Consider the following 17119-nt stretch of genomic DNA (forward strand, 5'->3'; position numbering starts at 1 on the left):
GTAACCCAAAGAAGAGTAAGTAGTGAATTTGCTGTGGACTAATAATACAGGAGTAGGATGCTGATGCACAATAAAGGAAACATGTCACCCAGTGCAACGGTGTGGTTGATTTATAGTTTTTGTACAACAATGGAGCTTTATGTCACAAACAAAGAAGCTATATCAGTGTAGCCCTGGCTAAAATTCATTCAGACACTAGGATATAAATAGTTTTCTCAAAGTTAAAGATGTATAAATATGTTTAAATAGTTTAAAAGACAGTTAAAATGTATAAATATGGTTAAAAAATGCATATGTATGATTAAAATGTATAAAAAGATAAGTTTACAGTTCAAAGGTAAAAGGTTAGAGTTCACTGGAGGCATCGCCAGATATTTAAATTGGAGACAAAAGGGTACACAGGTTGTAAGAATAGTAAGCATGCAGATAGGTAATAGTGCCATTCAATTTGAAAACATACCAAGGCACCGCCCATAGTACTACTACACAGATTCATGTAACTACATGGGATGGGTGATGGCAGGTTTTTTAGAATGATCAATTAATTGTTGGTTTTGTCTTTTTCATGGGATTTTTTGACAATAAAATAATTATAGAATATTGCAAACCTTATTATTTAGAAGTGGGAATCACAATCAATGGAAGAAGGTGCATATATTTAGAGTTAATGCTTATAAGTGTCACAAAAAGTAACAGCACTGCATGGTCAAAAGTGTGTTTTGTAAAGGAGGACTGCTGTAAACTCATGTCAGCTTGGCCTACATTTTAAGATTATTATGTTAATGCAACAACTCACACAATTAGTCGGAGTGCCTTTATAGCCAATAAAGGTGCATCAAATCATGTTAGGCTAAAATGCGGTCTAAGTGCGTATTTCTCTTGTGTTTCCCCCCACAAGTGATCTATATGACAGAGCATTTAAAACTGTGTTTTATACCGGCACACTGGGGGGAAATTGTGAGTAAAACCTGGATGATATGCTGCTGGAAGTCAGGGTTAAATATAGCTAAAATGGCAAATCTAGGACAGTTGGCCATAAAACCTCTGGTGATCAGACAGAGAGAGAAGAATTTACCGAGGAGGAGGAGGTGTGAGTGGGTGAGACATGATGGAGGAAGACTGAAATAGTGAGAGAGCAGAGAGGGAGAGAAGAATGAAAATAGGTCTGAGAAATAGCATTTTGCCATAAGACTGTCACAGTGTTGTATTTTTCATACGGTAAATTTAAATGAAAAATTACTTATAAGTCATTAATTGTATTTCTAGATCTTCAATAGACAGATTAGACTATAAATCTTTCTGCACTGCTCACTTTAATCTATTTATACTTGCAGGATAGATGAGCAAGTGATAGATGGAACCTTTTCAAGGCCGCCTCACCTATAGTTCACACATCCTGGTATTTCGTCAATATTAGTTCAGCAAACAGCATCTGTTCTGATACTGTTGGACGTGTCTTTGTCCAGCCACCAGCTTTTCCCCTGGCACTGTACACACACACGTCTATCTTTCCTCAACTCCCAGAGTGAACTTGGTGACCAGAATGGTTGAAAAACTGCACTTTGGATTAGGGCTAGGAGATATGGCTAAAATCTTCTAACCCGATATTTGTCATTTCATATCTCGATAGTGATATATGTCACGATATAGCATGATTTCTGGGAATTCAATAAATAAATAGTCTATAATAAGTAACCACATGGTAAAGCCTATGTTTGTAGACTCCTGAATTAAATACTTGACAAATAAAAAGTATTTTTCTCTTTTAATTAAGAAGTTTAGTGCAAAATAAACATAACAGTTTCAAGTGTAATTATTGAGAAGAAATTAATACAAGTTTCCAGATATACACTGCCTATGTTTACATGCATGCACACAAATACAGAGTAATCAGATTAAGACAGTATTTTGATTTAACTACTCAGGTAATCCCATTTGCAGAATTCTTATCAATTCAGATTTTCTGAGAAATTTGAGTTAGTATGTGCTTGTTATTACCAATTTAGACGACGTAATTGTAATGATGTAATGTATGATTTCATCACGACACGATTCCGTTAAAGACGATAAATTATCATATTGAATTATCGCCCAGCCCTACTTTGGATTATATAATAATACATAATAATAATAATAATATATAAAGGCTGTGTAGTGTGTATATGGATGAATGGATAGATAGAGCAATTATTTTGAATTGAAGCATGACAAAGTTAACAAAGCATCCTGGGAATGCAAAGAGCGGTAAAACAGCACATACAGTGAGAAAGAGTAAAAAGAGGAGTCGGAGAGGAGGACAGAAGATACTCAATAGCAGATGATGGTAATGAAACAGAAATAGAAAAGACAAAACCATACCAAGAAAAAAGACAAATGCAAGAGTGAGAAGCAACTGAAAGTGAGAGATGGTACGCTAACAGCATTGCCAAGGACAGCACTGGCTTTCCAAATCAAAGCCTTCCTGCCGTGCTGTGTGTGTGTGTTTGTGTGTGTGTGTGCATTGTCTGCTCCCCACTGCTCTAAGCGGATCCCTGCCAGAAACCGCTCGACTGTCAAACACACCAGACTTTTGTCACATATTGTGTTCCCACATCTTCAAGTATCTCAGATATGGTAATGGCGTTAAGGGACCTGCCAAACAAAATCTCACTGAGCATGGCTGCTTAAGCGGCTGTTTTGCAACTTTTTGCACCGTGACAGCAGGAACGAGCGGCGTTCAGAATTGTACCACGCAGCGGTAGTGAAACGTGACGACAGTCCTCACTGATCATTGCTGAATTTAAAAAGACATTTTGGCTGTTAGTAATTATGTCTGATGCCGTACGATGGTGCGTCTGGTTCTTGGGGCTGATAGCTGCTTGACACACTTCTATAATCTGATGGTAATCCAAAGATCCTCATCAGCGGGTGAAAACATACAAATCTTATGTGTCGATGCAATAAAAAAAAGCACTGAATCTTAACATCTTACTTTATATTAAAGCTTCAACTGATGTAGGAGTTGTGTCAAATCTTATTGACCTTATTCTGATAATTACTCTTGAATGAAATTTCATTCTTTCAATAGTATTGGAGTCACTGGCATTACTTACTTTGAAGAACAAATTATCTCAAATAAGTAGCAGAATTGTTTTTGTACTTAAATATTATGGCTGGGACAATTCACCTATCTCCCGATTCGATACTATCACGATATTTGGGTGCCGATTTGATATGTATTGCAATTTTTAAGTATTGCGATTCGACAAGTATTAGGATTAAATATTACGATTTATTGCAATTTTTGTTAACTTTTTCAACACTAGACCATGGGGAAAAGTTAAATCATACACTTCTAGGGACTTTTACTTTGGAAAATATCTAAATTAATACAGGAAAAATGTTTGATTTTAAGCATGTATGTAGTCTGAGATGTCCTGAAGTTCAAACATATCACTCATTGTCAGGTATTATTTAGTCAATTGTTTCCAGCAACCCAAAAATCAAAGAATAAAGACATTTCCCTCACTAATTAGTGGTATTTTCTATTTTAATTTATAAGGGACATGTAATGTTTTATACTTCTGGTGAATATAATCCAATCAATCTTATTTCCATGTATGTACAGTTCCCTTTGTTAACATCTTATATTGAAAACTGGATGTAGTCAGACGTGTATACTTCCGCTAGCTTCGCCAAGTCTGTCGCTAGCTCTCCTGTCAGCTCTGTTCTCTTCAAACATCTATGGTCAGCTCCATCGGGGCCGTTTGAATGCATTTAACATAAATGTAAGTATATGGGTGCTCTACAGTTGTAGCGTCGCACATTACCACAATACGATAGATAGGTGAATGGATTTTTTTCCCACCCCTATTAAATATAGGATTTAAGACTACATATGGGACTAATAATTAGCTGTGACTGGTTTGTGGGTCGTACCTGACCACTCCTGATGTGTTCCTGAGGACGGAGGCAGCGAAGCTCTGGGTGACGCCCACCAGACTGGTCCCATCCACCTCCACGATCTGGTCGTTCACCTTGATCCTGACACACACACAAATAAAAGCATCTTTCAACACTTTGTGCAACAAAACATTAGTGCGAGTGTCATTGTGTTTGATTTACTGGTGATACTTCAGTCTGTGTTCACCATCCGTGTGTACATGTGAGCTGAAAGTGGCTAGTACTGATAGCGCCCATACACTATGCCCCTGACTAGTCTGCAAAAATACATGTCAAAATTACATTATGCAGCAAAACGACTACGAGAGGCACAAGGGACAAACAAACTGGCACATCATGCATATTAAATTTATTTTCAAAATTACAACAGCCAGACTTTCTTGCGGTCACAGATTTCCAGTGCGATAGCTCCAGACTACTCCCCAACCAAGAGACAGAAGAGATGAGGCTCAAACCAAACTAGGAGGGCTAACGAGGACATGGAGGCCAGCTAGCCTTTCGCCCTGAGCCACAACACAGCCGCTGCTCTGCTCTGAACACGACGAGAGGTCAGCTAAGGTCTCGATCTGAAATGAAACTCCTGATGATCCACTATTCATGACCAGGGAGGGAATAGAGAACAAATCAATTAAAAAGAGACGTCCTCGCTAAATATTCAATTTAAATTTACTTGGAAATCTGCATAAAAACCAGACTAAGGCGGATTCTGAAACAGAGTTTTGAATAATTTCTTCACAATATGAATAAAACAAAAACTATCTCTCATTACTTTTCAAAAAAACATATTGTTCTAATACTTCACTGCTTGAAGGCACAACACATATATCATTTTCATCTACAACAAACCACTGTAGAGGTCCTGCTTCTATTTGGTCCAATAACAGCATGAAAATATGGAGGACTTTTACCAATCTCTTCAATATCTTTGAATGCAGACAATTTAATAACACTTGTCCAATTATCAAATTTTTATCTAACTATAAAGCGAGGAATCTCTGTCTGTCTGTCTGTCTGTATGTCCTTCGCGTATCTCGAGAACTGCTCTTCCGATCGACTTCACACTTGGCGGATGTATTACTCAGGACCCAAGGGAGTGCAGTGTCAAATGTGGTGCAATTTGTCCAGATGATGGCGCTGTAACAATGAACTTTACATTTTGGCCTGTAACTTAAGAACCGTAACTCTCAAAAACTAAATTTTGTCTTTTTTTTACTGGATTCTGTGGGTCCAGACGAATCTATCCATATAAACCACGCCCATAAGCCACGCCCATTTACATCTAGATTTTCAACCATTTTCCATTTTGTCCAAATCTTTTTTTTTTTGCTATTCCTTCTACAAATTTTGAGCAATTGTCACCTAATTTGGTAAAAAACATCTCTGGACCAAGGCGGAAAAAGTTACTTTTTTGAATTTTTGATATTCCACACAGTTTTTCTATAGCTGGCCCTCAAAGTCAGCTCAAATGCTGTGGACAGGGCTTATATTATAAAAATGTCATACCTCTTGAGCGCTTTGTGCTATTGTGACCACATTTGGTGGACATGTGTAGATATGGTGTCTGTGTGACCATGACAAATTTAGTGCCATTTGGCCAATAGGTAGCGCTGTAGCAGCATCATCCAACTATAAAGGAAGGAATCTCTGTCTGTCTGTCTGTGTATGTTTGTATGACTGTCCTTCACTTATCTCGAGAGCTTTTCATCCAATAGACTTCACACTTGGTGGGTACAAGCAGCCATACCGCGGTTCTCAACAACGCTGCAAGCAGAACTTCTTGGGGCTAAGCAATCGGCCCATTCTGGACGGGCAAACGCTCAGAATGGGCACTGCACTAGTGATATAAATGGTCCAGTCAAACCAGCACAACTACTTTGAAGACTGGAGAGTGAACACACTCGGGATAATTGAGAGGATAATGAGTTACTGTTTCATTGGTTTTATTCAGTTCTACAGAGGTCACTTAGCATGCGCCGAACAAATTCTGCCTCACGCACAATTTCTAAATATACAGTATGGAATACATTCAAACAAGCTGACTCTACAGTATTTGGTACAAATGTTTTTGAATGCTGGAATCTGAGCACCACTGACCACTCAATTTTTCTTAATTTGCATGATGGAACAACAATTGAAGAGCCCATAGGCCCAATTAAATTTAATTAAAGGTTAAATTTCTTAGGGAAATTTTTTTGTTGAAAGAGTACTAAAGTGATTTAGAGTTTATCAACTTGAGGGACTCAAGAGAAAGATTAATCAGAGAGTGGTCATAGTCTTAGTCCGTAGAATGGGTTAAGCTCCCAACTCAACACCGTTTCCTCACTGCAAACCTCTGCAAATCGCAGTTGAATTTTTGTGCAAATTTCAAGTCAAAATCAAGCAATGTGCTCTGATGTCTGCATCAGCTACTGCAGTAACCAGTGTCCTTTCAGCAGCTCCTTTCTCAGTCTGTCACAACAAACAGCAGCTGCAGAGCAGGATTTAATATGACCGTGACACCCGACACATCAACCAGAGCTGTCACATGGATGTATAGAGACACATCAGCCTGACAGGTAGACAGAGAGCGAGCTGCTCGTCTGCCACTCAGCAGCTCGGACGCTTTGCTGACCTTCACGCCATCTAACGTCTCAATTTGGCTTTAGGTGGCCGAGGCTGGTTGACATACAGCTGCTGAGCGGAGGCAGCGGGAAAAAAAAAAAATTGACAACAAAGGAAGATTCATACGAATACACCAAAACACACATACACACCTTCATCTCATAACCCCCATCTCACCCCGGTACACACACACCTAGGATCATCTGCGCCAGACAATACAGTCACAGCCACAGCCAAGCCCATCTATCTGTCTGCCCGTGAGTATGTGTGTGTGTGTGTGTGTGTGTGTGTGTGTGTCAGACCATTAAGTCTGACTCAGCAACAGAGAGAGAGCGAGAGAGAGCCCTATAGCTGGAAAGGCTAATGATGGAAGGAAATTACATTCCTGCTGGTGACTCCTCCCCTGTGTGTGTGTGTGTGTGGGAGATAGCACTCAGAGGGGAAATGAATGAGCACAAGTTATCCAGTATTTATTATTAATATATCGAGTCTTTTGTTTCTTTCTCTAATAAGAGGCCCTAATCATGCAATATAATGTTTGAATGAACACTGCATTAAACAGACCTACACTATCAAAACATGTTTTTAAAGATGTAAAGAGGAAGTATACCTCCTCCATCTTCTGCTCTGTTTGTGGAAAGGTCAGCAGTAAATGGGATCAAATTGGTTGAAATGTAAATGGAGTGTTTTCACAGTTAGTCTAAATAGTGAGTGGCTACTGAGAGCAACACTCAGAGAACAACACCCCTGTCTGTTTTACTGTGTAAAACTCACTTTGGAAAGTTGTTAATGCCATGTACTGTATACACTTAAGTCCACAACTGTTTAATCTGACAGATTTTTATTTAGAGAAGACCTATTATGCTTATTTTCTGGTGCATACTTGTATTTTGGGTTTCTACTAGAACTAGTTTTAACGCTAAAATTTTTTTATCTTTCTCATACTGGCTGTGCTGCGGCGCCTTTTTTCAACCTCTGTCTGAAACGCTCTGTTTGAGCTCCTAACCCCCTTCCTAAAAGTCTGCTCTGATTGGTCAGCTGAACCTAACTTTTCAGACTCCACTTCAGCTCCGCTCTACTAGTTTTGTTTGAGGGTGTGCCAAACTAGCCGCTAGGCAAAGTGTGTTACTTGGTGACATCACCACGTTACAGAAGAAAAGGCAGGACTTCAAGCGAGGTGTTTCAGGCAGTTCAGGAGAAGTGTTTCTGTGGAGGAGAGGAACTCCCTTTGGCGTGGACTTTAGGCTTTGTAACTTTGCAGAACTTTTACATGCACAAAAAACTATATAACACACTAAAGGAAAGGGAAAAAGCATAAAAGCATAATAGGTCCCCTTTCAATAAACTTGCAGTATCACAGAATGAGTGGGTTAAAGAATACAAATATGATCATACAAGAGTTCTTCTACGAGGCAAATGTCCGGTCTAATCCCAATATCTAACAACTGTCCAAGTTTATGTATTTAATCTTTAATTAACATATATTTTCTATTGAAGAATATTTTTTTAATTTTTGGATAGGTGACAGTGTAGATCCAAACAATAAATGTAGGAAAGAAAGAAAAAGTCTGACATGGTGCAACAAAGGTCTCCAGCTGAAACCGAACCAGAGACGTTGCATCGTTATCATCTTAACCACTAGGCCACCAGGACAACCCTAAATAACATTGTGCAAAATTCCATGGCAGTCTGGACCAAAGCAGTGGACTAGGGTTGTCCACCACCAAAGACATTTTTAGTCGACTAACACTCGTATGATTTTGTTGACTAATTGCTTTTAATCAACAGATCTGCAATACTGAGTCTCTTCACAAAGAATCACACAAAATCACCACTTTAAATCTTCTGTTTACCAGAGATGTGCTCATAAGTTTCTTGCATGAAAAAAGCCTAAAAAAAGAACTAAATCTTAGTCGACTAAGACCAAAACGACCGACTGATATAGCGACTAAGAGGGGGCAGCCGTCCAGTGGACCAACCGAGAGACTGATATTGCTATCCCTAGAACCACACTGTGATGTAAGCGAGCATAGTTTCTCAAGACTCTTTTGAATCTGTGAGAGTTATTAACAAAACAGCAAATACTTTGGATAGATTGTGGAGAACTGAGAACAGTGATATTCAAAATGTTGTTCAGTTTAAATAAATGAGAAAAAGGATCAAACCTACAGGCTCAGAATTGAACCTGAGCTTTACCAGAGCCTTCCTCTGATCTTTTTCAACTTTTCACATTAACTGATGGAAATGAGACTTTTTGGAGTCGGTGTAACTGTCATCTTAGAAACAACTTTTGAACAAGCTGTTTCATTTCCTCACTCGCTGCTCCTCTATCCCGTCTCTCTGCTGGCTACATTTTAACTAATCTCACTCTCATGTGTTCCTGAAAATGGCAGCCCCGGCTGCTACACGAAAGCAAAAATTAATCCCCGAAAGAAACACACCTACCGCAAACAACTCTAGGGTTTCTAGTGTGTATGCAGAGCTTACAGTACTTACTGCTCTGATGCTGCATAGAATGGAAGAGCCTATCAGTCTTTTAATCTGTTTATGGGGAACCTGAACCACACAGATACACTAATAGGTAGAAGCTGGCGGTTTAGAGGCAGAAAACCACAGCTCGCCTGCTGTGAAGCTGTCATCTCCTCCTGTACCACCGGCTGAGTGCTTACTCTGCACTGTTCACGCTTTATAATGCACAAACACACACACACACACATACACAGTTTCTCCCTCGCAACAACACACACATCATCTAGGGATACAGATAGAGACATGCTGAATATGGAAGCCTACAAAAAACAGTATCTCATTTTCTACAGACTAACTTTTGCAAACTTGCACAGAAAACAAGACACTCTAATGCAATGTCTCTGTCACACACACACACATGCATATAGTCCTGTGTGAGACTTCATGTCCCAGACTGCGCCTGTCCCAGTGGATCTAATCCGAAAACCCTGCTGCTAAATCTGACAGGGACAGAGTGTGACTGTGTGTGTGTGTGTGTGTGTGTGAGAGAGGGAGAGAAGGTGGTGGTGAGAAAGCGGAAACAAAAAAGCTGATTAATTGCTGTGGGCATTTTTGCACAATAAGTGATAAGTGCAACTTTGGTCACATGCTGAGCTTTCATGCACTCTAATCTGCTTTAATGTGTCTCCGGACTCAATTATAGCTCAGTAATATGCGTGTGTGTGATGTCCAATGGGGAAGCAGATCTCACCTGGTGTCTCTCTCAGCGGCTCCGCCCTCGATGACGGTCTTGACGAAGATGCCCAGTTTCTCCAGGCCTGCGTCAGCGCCAACACCCATCCCGATGATACTGATCCCCAGGCCGTCTTCATCTGGAAAACATACACACCACATACTTTAGTTAGGGATGCACCGATATTGGGCTGATACTGACTCAATTAGCCAGATCAGATATCGGTGATAATGGGGCGGATCTATTCAAATCAATTCTATGTTTATATACTATAAACATTATATTAGAGCTGCAACGATTAGTCGATCGACAGAAAAATTATTGCCAACTATTTTCATTATCGATTCATCGTTAAAGTAATTTTTCATGCAAAAATGTCAGAAAAACGCCGTTTTCAGCCTCTCAAATATGGAGATTTCCTGCTGCTCTCCGTTTTATATCATTAAACTGATTATCTTTGGATTTTGGACTAACAAAACAAGACGTTTATAGACATCACCTTGGACTTTGAGAAACTGGGATGGACATTTATCACTACTTTCTGACATTTGATGGACCAAACGATTAATCGATAATGAAAATAATCGTTAGTTGCAGCCCTACAATATATACTGGAATTTGAATTCCTGTTTAAGTTTTGACCAATTTGTTGCTACATTAAAAAAGTTTACAGTTGAATTGTAATTCCTGTTTATTTTTAAGATTTTTTTTATCAAGTTGCTGGTGTACGATTTATTATTTATATGTATATTTGTTAAATTTTGTTTTACAAAGTTAGGAAAGCAATGCTTAAGTCAAGCCTGATGTTTCCTTACACATAAAAAAAATGATCCCAGTCACTTCCACACAGTGAGGCATACAGTCTATTAATTAAATACTGATATTGGATCCGTACTCAGTATCAGCAGATATGGTGCATCCCTGACTGTAGTTAAAGTGTGAGTGCGTATGTTTGTGTGTCTATAAGTGTGTGATGGGTTAGAGGCCTCCATTTCATAACTTTCAAATGGATCAAACCCAAAATGTCTCCTCCTAGTAAACTGATGTCAGGTGGATACATGCAAAAATGGATGGATGAATACACTCAATAACAGAAGAACAGTTGATTTATTAATGGAGAAGAAGAGGAGAAGTTTACTACAGGCATAGTGGCCTTCACATTGCATAGGAAATGTGCTGGATGGGAAATTCCCTTCCAGTGTAGCATTCGTCCATCTCCATCCTGCATTAATTATTCACGAGTTGTTAGGGTTACGTAACAGTGAGTGGATGGTGAAATCCTATGATGTAAAGTCATTCTATTTCAGGTCTTTGGCAATATTGTATTTCACCACAGGAAAACCTCAACAGGAAAAAGACACGTGAAGAAGATGCAATATCACCTCTTTGTAGCTCATGCTGGAGAATTAGGACAAACTGTACACTACAATCTCTTTTATGTGATCTAAGGAGGTTTGTAATGAACTTCTGCATTGAAACAGGATGCTGAAAAGCAGTAAAATATATTTTTTTAGGGTTTGAAAATAAGACGCTTAATCGTTAATGATTGGCCCAGAAATTCAAAATTGGGGGGAAATGGATAAAGAGGTACTGAAAGAAAGAAATGAAGAAACAACCTGGATAGAAAGACAAAAATAGAAATATCACACCTTTGATAAAAAAAAAAAAAGTGACAGTCCCATATGTGGGTGATTCTGTCTACTGGGTATAATGGGTAATTGACAGGATCCACCTCCTCGTTTTATGGCGTACTTAGATTTTCTTTCCCACCTTTCTCCAGCTCCACAGGGAAGAGCTCCAGTTTCTCCACCCTCTTCTCCAGCTCGTACTCTGCGGAGGAGGCCACAGGATCCACCTCTTCGTTACGGCGGTCATAGTCCTCGTTGGAGTAGGTGTTGAACACCTGGAGAGGGAGCACAAGGAGTTAAAAAAGGAGGTAGGCACACAAAATCAAATATAGCAGTTAGTTGACATTGCATAGATAGAAGTAGTTCCAACACCTCAGCAGCATGATTCGGGATGTTTAATGACGTTTTATAAAGGAGATATTGTACCTACAAATATGACAAGACACTTCCATTCTTTGATGATAACAGTGAGTGATGTTGCTTACTTTACAAGTTTACGAGTGGATGGAAGTAAATAAGACTGTTTATGTTCCCAACCACTGCATTATCTGCACAACAAAGCTGACGACACCGTGGTAAATACAGGCCCTTATAACAAAGCCACAACTACAACCACAAATTAGCCTGTTAACCAACAGGAGATAGACAAACATAATGTGGTGATTTGGGATAGGGATATGGAGGACGAAACCTGCTAAAATAAAAAATTTATGAATAAATAAATAAATGATCCGATAAATAAATAAGTAATTAAATGCAACAAAAATAATATTAAAAATAATATTTAATTGATTAAATGGGACATGAATTGATATTTCTGTTTTAATTTTCTTCTTTATTTATTTTTCATTTGCATAATGAGGCAGAAATACATAAAGAAATGTAAAAAAGAAATGTGTAGAAAATTAAGAGAAAAATTAGAAGAAAATTTAAATGATGCGAAAATAAAATATATATATATATATATTTTTTTAAATGCAAACATAAATAAATAAATTAATTAATTAATTAATTAATTAATTAATAAAAGTGAAAATCAAACACAAGAGAAAATAAATAATGGAATTAATACAAATATAAATAAATAAAGAAGCTAATTAAAACAGAAATATCTATATCTATATATTTATGTCACATTTTATCAATCACTTAATGGCGGCTACTTTTAATATTATTTTTGCTACATTTAATGGCGTATTTATTTATTTATTGACTCATTTATTTATCTATTCATTTATTTTTGGTTTTGGCAGGTTCCGTCCTCCACATAGGGAGGCCTTTCTCCTCCTCTAAACTGTGTCGTCCTCGTAGGAGTCTCTCCTTCACAGCAAGAGTCTGCCGTCACTTCACATCTCATCCTGGCCAAGCGCTCCCACTGCTCTCTGCACCGAAGAGGAGGGGGAGGAGGTGAGAGGGCTGTGCACGAGCAGACTCGAACGTGCATGCTGTTGTCACGTCTGTAGTGCGCCGTTCTGCAGAACGCTGGCTGCTGGCGCCGAATAAAAGGGTGCAAGGGTATGCAAAGTGTTTATGCGGATACGTGCACGCTTGTCTGTTTCTCAGTCAGACACCTGCACACATCCACACTGACTGCGGCTGCTATTGTTACAATCTGAGAAACTAGTGACATTTGCCACATGGTGCTGTCTCCTACAAGCAAGGATTTCGGAACAGGGATATCACACCTTTAGCTCGATGACGTCAATCACCAAAGTTATTCACAACGCTGCATGCCCACAGAGTTTCGCCACATCGTCCACCCTGCTTTAGTGTCACTGAGCGAGTCACTCACTGCACATCTCAGTGCCCTGACCTCTTTGAAATGGGGGAAAGAGGAAATCTCTCGCCAGCAGAGATCAATAAGGCGTCATGTCCCACCACATGTATTGATCTGGCTTAAAGCTGGATTTATGTTTTGGTATGTGGCATGTGTTGGACTAATATCTTACCACCTGATAAATACGCAACCAACTATAGTGAATAAGTAAATGGCCTCTCTGTTTATGGGACACAGTGCTGGTCGTACTGTACGCACAGCTTGGGCACATTGATGTAGCGTGACGCTGCCAGGGTTGGTTTGTGGTTTGCTGCTTGTGAGCCTGCGTGAGCTCTACCCATGACCTCTCTGTCATCAATCATTCAGTGTGATCAACAGCCATGCATTATTAATGCTTGCATGCACACACACAGGCACACACACACACACACACACACACACAATATATACACCCCCACGTATATATACATAATGTTGTGCATAGCATTAAAGAAATAGAGAAGAAAATATAAAAAGACACACACACACAGACACACAATAAAAACCAATGCACACACTGCTGACGAATGCTAACACCAGCACTTGCACTGTCCGGGACGTCCTGGACTGATGCTACCGTTGGCAGCAAGTACACTCTCTAATGGCCTCTCTCAGTCACTGTGTGCTCTCTACAAACACATTAGCATCTGGCCAGTCACTTGAGAGAGAGAAAGAGAGAGCGAGGGAGAGGTCATGGAGAGAGAGATGAGGACAGATGAGGGTGGATCCAGTGATGGAGGTGCAGTGATGGAGATAGATAACAAAAAGGCAGGAGAGGGAATTCCAAAAAATCCAAGCGACAGATGAAGTGAGAAGGCAAAGGATGGACAAGAGAGCATTGGTGACTGAGATAAGGAGTGACGAGATAAATAAAAGAGCATGCACAAGGGAAATAAGAATAGGTAGGCAGAAAGAGAGTGAAAGGGAAACAAAAGAGACGGACTGCACCATCAAATGGAAAAGCATTTACCCCACCAGATAAAGAAACCTGCCGGTAATACAGCTCTAAGCGGAAGCTACCGGAATATACTGTACCTCCAGATTGTCAGGCTATGTTCAGTCAATTTGGTGCATATTAAGGCACCCAAAGAAAGAACATATGCTCTAAATTACCCTGGCTTAGGAAGGGATAAAAAGAGGTGGAAGAGCTTGCTGAAATGTGAAGGTCAACCAGTGCAGACTGATTCAACTGATGTCTTTTTTAGGTCTTACTATGAGCCAAGCTAAGTTTTTACGTTTATCTTCTTAGATAGGATGTATAATCTTCTTGTTCTTGGACAATAATTGGATTTTGTTCTGCCAAAAATACTGTTTGACCTGAAGTAACAGAGGAGAGATAACTGAAAAAAAGACAGAAAGAGAGAATGTGAGATGGTACAGTAATGTGTTTAACCTTGGCAGTACCGTAGGATACTGCTGCCTGCTGCGTGTTTTACTATAGGGAGCTGAAACATGGCCAGAGTACAGGACCAGGCCTGCAGCTGGCAACCCACAAGTCTGACAACAGCTGTGGAAAAGACAGTTAGGACCGCAGCTAACCACACATGTATAATGGTTATACTCAAACAAAACTGACATTTAAACTGCCACTAAATTACTTATATACGTCTGCCCTTCATACTTTTTTTTTTTGCCATGCTGGCTGGCTGCATGGCTCTAGGGATGGCAAGTACAGGATGGATTGCCATGAAATTTGGTGGAGACACTCATGGTGCCCAAAGGATGAATCCTATTGACTTTAATGATCCCCTGACTTTTCCTCTGCCACCATGAGCGTGAAATTTGGTACAGGCCTTGATGGTCCTCAGGGGATCAATTTTAATAACTTTCATCCCCTGACCTTTTCTACTGGCACGATCATCAAATCAAAATTCCAGTTTGTCCAAAATTATTATGGTTTATGACCAAATACTTGCACTACTAATGACATTCCCATCAGCCTCAGTGATGCTTTGTCAGTCTTGATACAATCTCACAGAGCTACTAGCACGGCTGACTAAGTCCAGGTTGCTCTGAGAAGGTTATTATTGGTCTTTACAGGATGTACAATTTGAGGCAAACAAACATGGTACAAAACTGAACAGAGCCGACAAAACCCAACACTGTCTGTATGTAAGGACAGACTCGAGACAAAATAAATCTTGACAGCTCCATCAAACTTAAACTTAATATTAATATAGAATGTAGAATGTATATATGTATATATATATATATACCTGTATACGGAGTATATACATAATATATTGTTCCGTGGCGTCATCCATTGGTTTGTGGACTGCCGTATTGAAGCCTCCAGTTCGGCATTTTGGCCGTCATCATCTTGGTTTTTGGCCGTTTTTTGCAACCAGAAGTGACACGAGAGGGTGGAGCTAAGTGCAACCGAACGTTGAATACGATATTTTTAGGCTGCAAATGAACTGAATGAACTGAAAACACACTGTGAAAGGGTTAAAGTTGTAAGACGAAAACACTGACAACTCCCTGGTGGCGATCTGTCAACCACAAGATAGCCACCCCATAAAGCATACCCTGCTTTATTGTCTATTTGACTCTAAATGGAACCATAATTTACTAAATGAACATCATGCTGTATTGAAGAAGACTTGAAACTAGAGATTGAGACCATAAAATCATGTTTACAATGTTTACTGAGGTAATTAAGGCACTTCCGCATTGGCTTCACTTTTCAAACCTGGAGGTTGCCTACTGAATATGACGCATATCAATATGTTAACCCACATAATCCTATAAATGGATCCCTGGGAACAGCAATGTGGGAGCATTTCATCCTTATCTGCATTAATAACTGTGTGGAATCTATACCCTCATCACGTCAACAATGACAAACACCTACAAATTTCCACTTTCAAGTACAGTTGGTGTGTGCTGAGGGAGGTCATTATGCTCTACTGTAATTCAGTTTTTATTGAAGAGGCAGTGCACAAGGAGAACCACTGAATATGCAAGTATAATGGGCCGTCTCCTCATGTGGTGCCCCCCTGGAATTGGGACTGGAATAGTCTTTTGAAGGATTAAACACAACACACAACCATTTACATGTAAATATATTCCTCTCCGCTGGCTGCACTTTCTTTAAAGCTTAGTGCACTCGTTTGGAAGAAAAAAGCTTGAGTCAACAAAAAGTCAACATTTTAGGATTCACATAAAACTGCCCTATTGGGAGATGGTTGGCTGTAAAATCATAAAATATTTTTTTAAATCGTTTTATAGTGCTTGCTGAATACATTGTGCTACCTAATTTTACGCGTGCTTAATCTAAAGTTTCTCTACGTAACATCCTCTTAAGATGGGAGCTGGTAAATGCAATCGTCTTTTCAGTACAGCAACTCTTTCAGTGTAACATCACCTCTTATCCACCCACAAACTCGTATACACCTCTTTCTCTCAGATCTAATACACACACTGTAAAGTCTGATACCATCTCTCCTCTTCCTTCTGCTCATCCTCATCTTTAATCCATACAACACACTGATCAAAGCCCCTGACACACATACACTTTTACTTCAGTAATCAAACCCCTTACAGTGGAGATACTGCTTCTTAAGTGCAGACAACAGTTCTGTTTGGGCATCCACAGACTGGCAGACTTGTTATCTGCTCTCCAGGCCTCGCAGGAGGATGGAGGGAGTTTGGTTTGATTCTTCTGAAATGCAGTTCTACTGTCATTTATGGATGCTGCTGCTGCAACTGCTGTGATTCTGCAGATGCCTGCGGACGCCCCTCAGTCACCGATTTCAATAAAGCTGAGCCCTCTCGCTCTGTACAAGTGCCTCCCACTCTCCCTGGATTTGTTTGTGGATGCTTGAGTATGTATGCTGAAAGTGCACATCAGGTATTTGCGTGATAACAGTATGAGTATGCATGCAGGCTGCAGGTGAGCGTGTGTGTGCAGCCGGTTGAAGTTTCATT

The 17119-nt window shown here is 39.7% G+C and overlaps 1 protein-coding gene across 7 annotated transcripts in view; it reads right to left on the reverse strand.

Annotated features, from left to right (window-relative positions):
* Window positions 1-17119, reverse strand: part of ppp1r9a (protein phosphatase 1, regulatory subunit 9A) — a 68832-nt gene that overhangs the window by 28552 nt on the left and 23161 nt on the right. For all 7 annotated transcript variants that reach the window (XM_037795926.1, XM_037795928.1, XM_037795929.1 and 4 more), the window contains exons 3-5: window positions 11516-11648; window positions 9764-9884; window positions 3919-4023 (exon numbers count right to left, since the gene is read on the reverse strand). In XM_037795926.1, coding sequence (XP_037651854.1) covers window positions 3919-4023; window positions 9764-9884; window positions 11516-11648 — 359 coding nt within the window. The remainder of the gene's footprint in view (window positions 1-3918; window positions 4024-9763; window positions 9885-11515; window positions 11649-17119) is intronic.

The sequence above is a fragment of the Sebastes umbrosus genome, chromosome 15, assembly GCF_015220745.1.
Source record: "Sebastes umbrosus isolate fSebUmb1 chromosome 15, fSebUmb1.pri, whole genome shotgun sequence".
Lineage (NCBI taxonomy): Eukaryota > Metazoa > Chordata > Actinopteri > Perciformes > Sebastidae > Sebastes > Sebastes umbrosus.